At 41.1% G+C, this 9,909-nt stretch overlaps 1 protein-coding gene across 1 annotated transcript in view; it reads right to left on the bottom strand.

Moving 5' to 3' along the window:
• Positions 1 to 514: 514 nt before the first annotated feature.
• The window catches only part of CPPED1 (calcineurin like phosphoesterase domain containing 1), a 117,677-nt gene continuing 108,282 nt past the window's right edge, over positions 515 to 9,909 (bottom strand). Inside the window, exon 4 of the mRNA XM_067706604.1 lies at positions 515 to 4,212. Coding sequence (XP_067562705.1) covers positions 3,983 to 4,212 — 230 coding nt within the window. The 3' untranslated portion in view covers positions 515 to 3,982. The remainder of the gene's footprint in view (positions 4,213 to 9,909) is intronic.

The raw sequence follows: 9,909 nt of genomic DNA, 5'->3' as shown, positions 1-9,909 counted from the left end.
TTTGCTACCTTTTCTCAAAAGATTTCACATTAGAAGACAGACTATAATATTAAACTGTATTATGTGTATATAGATTCTACAGTTATATGTAACTCAGTATCTTTTGCAGGTACATAAGGTAAATGGTCCTAGTGTTTTTTGTATTTTTTATAGTGCTATGAACATAGGGGTGCATGTACCTTTTTTGTTTTTAATAGATCTTTACTGGAGTATAATTGTTTCACTATACTGTGTTAGTTTCTGTTGCACAAGGCTTATCAGCCACATGCATACACATGTCCCCATATCCCCTCCCTCTTGTGTCTACCTCCCACCCTCCCTATCCCACCCCTCTAGGTGGACACAAAGCACCGAGCTGATCTCCCTGTGCTATGCGGCTGCTTCCCACCAGCCAACTATTTTACATTCGGTAGCACATATATGTCAGTGCTACTCTCACTTCACCCCAGCTTCGCCCTCCCACCCCATGTCCTCGAGTCCATTTTCTATGTCTACCTCCTTATTCCTGCCCTGCAACTACGTTCATCAGTACCTTTTTTTTTTTTTAGATTCCATATATATATATGCTTTTAATAGAACTGTTAGCATACGGTATTTGTTTTTCTCTTTCTGACTTACTTCACTAGGTATGACAGACTCTAGGTCCATCCACCACACTACAAGTAACTCAATTTCGTTTCTTTTTATGGCTGAGTAATATTCCATTGTATATATGTGCCACATCTTCTTTATCCATTCATGCAATGATGGACATTTAGGTTGCTTCCATGTCCTGGCTATTGTAAATAGTGCTTCAATGAACATTGTGGTACATGACTCTTTTTGAATTATGGTTTTCTCAGGGTATGTGCCCAGTAGTGGGATTGCTGGGTCATATGGTAGTTCTATTTTTAGTTTTTTAAGGAACCTCCATACTGTAATTTTTATCGGAGTATAGTTGATTTACAATGTTGTGTTAGTTTCTGCTGTACAGCAAAGTGAATCAGTTATATATATACATATATGTCCACTCTTTTTTAGATTCTTTTCCCAGTCCTAGTGTCATTAGTCAGGCTTAAAACTAGTGTTTGCCTCATAACCCTCTATTAGGGACTGACTAACTAGCAATGCTGAAAAATCAGGATATTATGAAATGTTCTGTTTGTTAGTGCCATGAAGTTTACTACATTTTTTCCCCGTTCTCCAACTTGGGGGTAAACATGACTGAAGACTTGAGATAAACTTACTTATTGTAAAAACCAAATGCGGTTAGATGATCATCTCCCCACCTGCTACTCACAAACCCACCCTTGAGTCCTGACAGTCCAGTTCTAGATCACTTTAAATAAGCTTCCTCCATTAGCAGCCCCTTATTTTTTTCCCAATTAAAATGATTAATTGGAGGGGGGGAGCATTAGGTGGCCCTCTCTGCCCTGAGAGAGATGCTGGCTTCCTACCCGCTGGGGTAAAAACTATAAACAAGAAGGGAAGCTTCATCTGATGAAGTGTTTACTGTTGTGGCCAGAGCTGTGTCCTGTGGCCCATTACGGTTCAATCCAGCTTTTCAATCTCCTCCAGTGAAAATTCTCTGCCTGGAACGACCTGCTCCTTGGACAGGCTTTTGCCACCCTGAACCTGGTGTCAGAGAAGGGGCTTCTGGGCCTTGCCTAGGCTTTACAAACGCTGGGATGAAGTCCCAGGGCCTCCAGCTAACTGGGTGCCGTGTTGCCAAGAGCGGGTACAAACCTCTCACCTGTGAAAAACGTTTTCCGGGAAAGAGGATAATGTCAGGGAGCGTAGGCGCAACAGCTGGACTGTTTGTATCTCAATCCTTCGCTCCCCACTGGTGAGGTGAGTGACCTTGGCCAAGCGGCCCCACCTCTCTGAGCCAAAGGACTTAAAACAGTACTTAGCACCTAATAAACATTCGAAACCATAGCACTTATGATCATGGTGTGTTTTATTGTTTATCCCAGTATAAGGCACTTAAAAAATATATGTCTTTTTTTTTTTTTTTTAAAGAAAAAGGACTCATAAGTGAACGCATTGGTAATTATTATCAGAATGATACACTATCATTTCCTAACTGCTTTCTGAACCTATCACCACTGGGGAATACTGCTGTTTGGTTACTTTAAAAATGGTGAGAATTTCATAGGATTCCCTATTCGTAGCATATTCTTGCTGTGTTTTGAATCAATTATCTCCCTTATTAGGTTTTTGGAGAAGGAGATTTAGAAGTTTCATTTCAATTACTTTTAATTATTCCCATATCCTTCCCAAACCCAAGTGCCACAGTCTAGAGCATTTTGCACAGGTGACGTGACTAAGAGAGCTCCAGTCCGTGGTGATTAAACTCTCCCCGTTTCCCCCAGGAGACCCACATCCGCACTGATGGTCCTGGTTCACGTTGCTCACGTCCGATTCTGAAGTTACCACATCTCAGGCCTCAAACGCATGGCTTATGCGTTACGCCTCTTACTGAATTCCCCTTCTTGATCTCTTCTATCCCCATCTGTTGTCAAGAAAGACGAATGCGAAGCAAGAATGCAGCAGAACTCTAAAACAGGAGCATTCTAATTTTGAAAATTTTTAATTTCTTGCCACATAACAATGAGCTATGGTGTGTCACTGATCTGTAGTAAAATTAACTTCTTGTCTTTTGTTCCTTATGAATTTATATATCCAGTTACCTTTCTATTTAATTTCACATGGTTTTGCTACACTGACTGAAGCTTTTTAACATGAAAGTCTTTTCATTTAATGGACTTTGCAGTTCATTTGCAACCAGTTTTTTGTGTTTTTGTTTTGTTTTGTTAGAATGACTGAATGCTACTGCATAACGCTGTGAAGTTTTCCTGGCAGGATGGCGAGTACCCAGGCTCCCTGTCCACCAGGATGACTGCTGGAAAAGGCGGCATGGATAAAATTACGCAGTGGTCAGGAGCCGCAGAGAAGCAGCAGCGAGGTAGATTAAACAAAGACAATGCTGATTTTAACCCATCCACGCTCCTTGGTCAAGGGATCCTGCACCAGCACATCTAATCAAAATTGGTGCCAATTTAGATAACGTGGCTGAAAGCACTGTTTTTGCCCCACAGGAATTTCTGCTTGGTTTCTGAAGAACTCTGCATCAATTCCCATGTTTTCTGTCAAAGAAGACAGAGCTGAGAGTCTCACAAACGGAGGATGATTCCGATCACACGAGAACATCCACCTGCGGAGGGAGTTACTGCAGCAGCGAATGCGAACGTGAGTGAATCAGACGTGCTGCCCATGACTGCAGAGGCGGCCTTTTAGGGCTTCGGTTCTAGTCTCCGGGATGAGGTTTTTGAACATGGACGATTTATGTGCAAAGGTGACTTTTCAGGCCGCCATGAAGGTAAACTCGAGCTTTGACTTGTATCCGCTTCATCATCGGCCATAACAGATGCCCGAGACTTTAAGAGTAAATGTCGGCTACTCAGCTCCTCAGCCAGATGAGTTTCTGGCTCTGGTAACGGAACACAATTATTTGTTTTGTTAGGAAGGAAAGGAGATGATCTTCGTTTTGCCTAGCATTTGGGGAGTTGTGACCACGGTTTACTATAATCAGATGACTTTTGTTCAAAGAATCATCAGAGATCACACTTGGATAACAGGGTGTGACTGAGATCGATAGGTTGACATTTACCATATGATGCCAGAAAACCATCTAATTCAGAGCAGAGTTGAGAGACACATCATTAGGAGAACTTATTCAATCACCCATGCAGAGAGATTCTAATAACATCATTTATTCTTTCATTCCCAGGCTCCTCCCCTCTCTTTTGCATAGGGAGGGCAGTTCTATTTTAAATATCATTTACGACAGGACCTAGCTCTCTGATTGAAGCGAAAGGACATAAATTCACAAATCTGCCTGGTACACTTTTTTATTTCAATATGGGGTTGTGTGCAGCTGCTGTTTCTTCCAAAATGAAAAACCAGTAGAAGTGAAAAGTGAATAAATCATAATCGGCAATCATTTTTTCTTCAACAAATCCATCAGATCGTCTTCTATTCCCTTCTCACTCAGCTCATCTAAACTGTAGTATCGATGGACGATCTTCTCAGCGGTGACCACCACGACTCGGAGCCCGTGGGTGTCTTTGCCCAGCTGGCATCCAATGGCAGATGATACCACCATGTCGAGGTCCTGGTAGGTGCCCCCGGCATTTCTGTGGTAGTGGCCTGAGAACACAGCTTTGATACCTGCAGGGAAGGGAAAAAACATTAGGGGGCCAAGGATTTCCATTTAGGTAACTTGGGGGCTCCAGTGGTTTCTTCTGTGAACAACACATATTATTATAGTAAATGCATAATATTATTCAGCATATGATAAATAAGAAGGCAGCATATGTGACATCCACAATCTTTTCAAGGATAACTCATATATATATAATACATTATTAACCTGTTTCTTGTAACTCATACAGGAAAGTACTAGGGGACAAGGAGAGAAGGGAGAAAAGGTGAATGACCTTGGGAGAGATGAAGGAAATATTTTGAGGCCTATATAACAGCCATAGAGTAGAAGGTACATGTCTATGAAAAATAATGTTTATCAGAAATATAGATCAATGGAACAGGATAGAAAGCCCAGAGATAAACCCACACACATAAGGTCACCTTACCTTTGATAAAGGAGGCAAGAATATACAATGGAGAAAAGATAGCCTCTTCAATAAGTGGTGCTGGGAAAACTGGACAGCTACGTGTAAAAGAATGAAATTAGAACACTCCCTAACACCATACAGAAAAATAAACTCAAAATGGATTAAAGACCTAAATGTAAGGCCAGACACTATAAAACTCTTAGAGGAAAACATAGGCAGCACACTCTATGACATAAATCACAGCAAGATCCTTTTTGACCCACCTCCTAGAGAAATGGAAATAAAAACAAAAAAAAAACAAATGGGACCTAATGAAACTTAAAAGCTTTTTGCACAGCAAAGGAAACCATAAACAAGACAAAAAGACAATCCTGAGAATGGGAGAAAATATCTGCAAACGAAGAAACTGACAAAGGATTAATCTCAAAAATAAACTAGCAGCTCAATATCAAAACAACAAACAACCCAATCCAAAAATGGGCAGAAGACCTAAATAGACATTTCTCCAGAGAAGATATACAGAGTGCCAACAAACACATGAAAGGATGCTCAACATCACTAATCATCAGCGAAATGCAAATCAAAACTACAGTGAGGTATCACCTCACACCAGTCAGAACAGTCATCATCAAAAAGTCTACAAATAATAAATGCTGGAGAGGGTGTGGAGAAAAGGGAACCCTCTTGCACTGTTGGTGGGGATGTAAACTGATACAACCACTATGGAGAACAGTATGGAGTTTCCTTAAAAGACTAAAAATAGAACTACCATATGATCCAGCAATCTCACTGCTGGGCACATACCTAGAGAAAACCATAATTCAAAAAGAGTCATGTACCATAATGTTCATTGCAGCTCTATTTACAATAGTCAGGGCATGGAAGCAAACTAAGTGTCCATCAACAGATGAATGGATAAAAGAAGATGTGGCACATATATACAATGGAATATTACTCAGCCATAAAAAGAAATGAAATTGAGTTATTTGTAGTGAGGCGGATGGACCTAGAGTCTGTCATACAGAGGGAAGTAAGTCAGAAAGATAAAAACAAATACCATATGCTAACAAATATATATAGAATCTAAAAAAAAAAAGGTTCTTAAGAACCTAGGGGCAGGACAGCAATAAAGACGCAGACATAGAGAATGGACTTGAGGACACGGGGAGGGGGAAGGGTAAGCTGGGATGAAGCGAGAGAGTGGCATGGACATATATACACTACCAAATGTAAAACTGATAGCTAGTGGGAAGCAGCCGCATAGCACAGGGAGATCAGCTCGGTGCTTTGTGTCCACCTAGAGGGGTGGGATAGAGAGGGTGGGAGGGAGATGCAAGAGGGAGGAGATATGGGAACGTATGTATACGTATAGCTGATTCACATTGTGGTACAGCAGACACTAACACACCATTGTGAAGCAATTATACTCCAGTAAAGACGTTAAAAAAATAAATAAAGGAATAGCTGGATGGAAGGAGAAAAAGGTTTGAAATAGGAGAAGGGATAAGGAGGTGGACTTGTCCCTCTCTTTTAAACAGATACTTTTTACTCATTAATTCCTTCATATTTCTCAGGAATCTCTGAGTCCAGGAGCCAAAGATAGGGCCAGTGAAATAACAAAACGTGAAGACATGTATGCAGCAAGGAGAAGGTACATGTTCCACACCACGAGAGAACAAGCTATTTACAAGCACTCCTTCAAATCTCTATAACTGACACCCAATTCAAATGCCCACTGTTATTCATTGTTCATAGGATACAGCTTTATTTTGGAAGCTGCAGTGTTCTCATTGTGAAAACGGAGATGGGATTTAGTAGGTAACATCTTCTCTGTTTTAAATGTCCTTCTGGTATTTTGTATGTGCAAAGCTGTCCTTACCCCCAGCCAGGAGTCCTGACTCTAGGAAAAGCTGTTTTAACTTATCATTGGTTGCTTAGTGTCGCAGAGATCAGCCGCCCAGGACTGGACTTGCTGGTTAGCCAACAGGCATCTAAAGGACTTTTGGTGTATCTTATTCATCTTAGGACGTGGAGAGTACACCTCTAAGAATTTTTAAAAGCGTAAATCATATACTATGGTATATGTAATCATTTGTTGTCTAGCATCAAGATTACTGACAGCTATATTAAAATCTTTTTGAAAAAAAATAACGTTTGTGGAGTTCTAATCAAGATAGCACAGCATGGTCAACATTTAATGTACCTCCTCCTCTCCAAACTTAGACCTATGAAGGATAAAATATAAAAAAAAAAACCCAAAGGACAGAGATAGCTTCAATACCAAAATAAATAGCTCTATGGACCAGAAAAAAAGCAGGAAGGCAGAGTAATGAGTGGGAGTTGAGCTCTTACAAGATAATCAAGATCGAAAGCACTTTCTCTGAGATGAGGCAATAAAGGCTGGCTCCCGGCTGGAAACAGGGGTGGTGTTAATACCTCCGTTTATGGAAGGAGACTGAAGAAAATCACTGCTGCCCTGTTCCAGGGTGGTGGTGGGCTGGTACACCCTGGTACAAGCACTCCAGAAAAAAAAAAAAAGGACCTGATTTGTAATGTTTACTCATTTCCATGGAGTTAACATTCTCACGATGGCCGATTTCAAATGACCAACGTGATGTCACTGAACCAGAGTGGTCAAGAGATGCCCAGGAGCACACCCACCACCACGGAGTGCTCCCAACACACATACGAGAGCTGTACGCAGCCAAAGAGCAGGGGTGAGAATAATACGGAGCAAGATCATTAGAAAATGGTTAAGTGTCGAGTATGAGCATTTATTACCCTTGCGTCTTAATATAATTTACTTAATGATGAGTTTGTATAATTAAATTCTAACAATGGCTGTTTAACAACCAACTCACACAATTCTCTAACACTTAATCATTGGTTTTCATGTGTTGGTAGGAGCTGTCTCCAGCACAGCACTGGGTGAAGGCTTATAGCAACCCACGGGTCTAGGGAGGAAGGACAGACACAGGTTCAAGTCAAGAAACCGAAACACGGTTTCGCAGGATGACTGGAGGGCCAGGACTCTAAAGCACTATCGTGAGGCCTGGTCCCCGATGGGGGCCGAAACCCCTGCACAGGGAGAAGTCGGTCAAGAGGAAAAATGAGGGAGAAACCACCGCCTCCCCCGCTGCAAATACCACTTACCCAAACTGAACCTGAAATAAAAAATTCCACCATCCGTGAAAATTTCATGCTAAGTAAGACAGTCTTCAAACTCTTCAGTCGGGAATATGAATTCACTTCAGGGGAAATCAATGATATAAACTGTCTGAGAAATACTTAAAATAAATGTTTAGGATATCAAACGTACTCAATAAAGGACAAATATCCACTAAAAAGAACAAGATGTTGTGAAACGAAACGGGCATGAATTGAATGAGAAGGGTTGGTAATGGAAATTTAGAAATGGTGGACATAAAACATATGAATTAAAAATTTAAAACAAAACCCTCAATAAATGGGATAAATTCTAGACTAGACACGAATCAGACAGGGAATTAGTGAATGAAAAGGTAGAAATGTGGAGCTGAATCAGAAAACACAGACACCCAGACATAAGCAATAAGAATGAGAAGTTCAAAGAACCCAAAGGATGGGTTATTTGGAATTTTCCAGAAAGGAGGAACATATGGGTCTTCAAATGAAAAGTACTAATAGGATAAATAAAAATCAATTTATACTGACACATGCCATGGTAAAATTATGGAGCATCAGAAAGAAAAGTCTTAAAAAGATATCATGGTGGGACTTCCCTCGTGGTGCAGTGGTTAAGAATCTGCCTGCCAGTGCAGGGGACACGGGTTCGAGCCCTGGTCCGGGAGGATCCCACATGCTGCAGGGCAGCTGGGCCCGTGAGCCACAGCTGCTGAGCCTGCGTTCCAGAGCCCACGAGCCACAGCTGCTGAGCACGTGTGCCACAACTGCTGAGGCCCGTGTGCCTAGAACCCGTGCTCCGCAGCAGGAGAAGCCACGGCAATGAGAAGCCCACGCACTGCAACGAAGACCCAACACAGCCAAAAAAAAAAAAAATCATGGCAAAAGTACTATAAAGGGATGACAATTAGACAGGTAGCAGGCATCTCAGCCATAAAAGAATCAGGGAGTAATACTTTCAAAATGCTGAAGGCAAGTACTTGTGAATCTCAAATTTTGTACCTAGCTAAACCATCATTCAAGTTTAAGGGCAAAACAGATACATGTTTGGACATATAAAGACTAAGAGTTTACCACTTCTCAAAACATTATGCCGAGTTAAAGAAGTCAGATGCAGAAGGCCACATATTGTATGACTCCATTGATAAGAAATGTCCCGAATGGGCAAATCCACAGCGAAAGAAAGTATATCAGTGGTTGCTGGGTGAAGAGGGGAAAGAGGGAGTGGGAATGACTGCTAACGAGCACAGGGTTTCTTTGCAGAATGGTAAAAATGGTCTGGAATTAGACAGCGGCAATGGTTGCACAGTCTTGTGAATATATTAAAGCCACTGAATTTTGGAGTAAATTGTACGGTATGTGAATTATACAGCTCAATAAAAAAAGATTGTTTTTTTTTTTAAACCCGTATGGGAAGGGGAGGAGGCTAGAATGATCCATGTGGTAATGGATTAGAGTTGGAGACATCAGTATGAACTTGTGTTTACCTTAACGTGTAAACCCTGCTGACATCTGGAAATATATATAGATGTGTATGTACACAGGTTAGTAGAGAGACACACATTTCTTGCTCTGTCAGGTGCAAGTGCCTAGGAGCAAGGACACATGCTAGCAGGGAGCACACGTAGCAGCCACATCTTGGTTTCTACTTCTATTCTCCAACAAAAGGAACTATGGATCCTTGGAGAAATGGGTGTCTGTAAGACTGGGGCAGGAAATTTATTTAAAAAGCCACAAGTCTATACTAATACAAATAACTGACTGAATAAATGTGGGGAAAAGAGACAAACATCCCATACAGAAGACTAACAGATAATTTATGTGGAAATTCCTCCTTTAAGGAGGTGGAGTATAACTCCCTACCCCTTAGGTATGGGCTGTGCATAGCGACTTCCTTCAAAGAGTAAAGTATAAAGAGGGTTTTTTTTTTTTTTTTTTTTAAAAGTAACTTTACAGTGGAGAAACTGACGAACATCAACAGTGATGATACGTCAGGTTGATGGTATGTACCTTGATATGACTGGGATTAAAACACTAATTGACCTGTGTGGTCTTCCTCCCTTAAACCCATAATTCTGGCATGAAAAAGACATCAGACAGTTCCCAATAGACATTCTATAGAATACCCGAC

The sequence above is a fragment of the Pseudorca crassidens genome, chromosome 15, assembly GCF_039906515.1.
Source record: "Pseudorca crassidens isolate mPseCra1 chromosome 15, mPseCra1.hap1, whole genome shotgun sequence".
NCBI classification, from domain to species: Eukaryota; Metazoa; Chordata; class Mammalia; order Artiodactyla; family Delphinidae; genus Pseudorca; species Pseudorca crassidens.
This window is presented reverse-complemented; position numbering and strand designations above follow the sequence as displayed.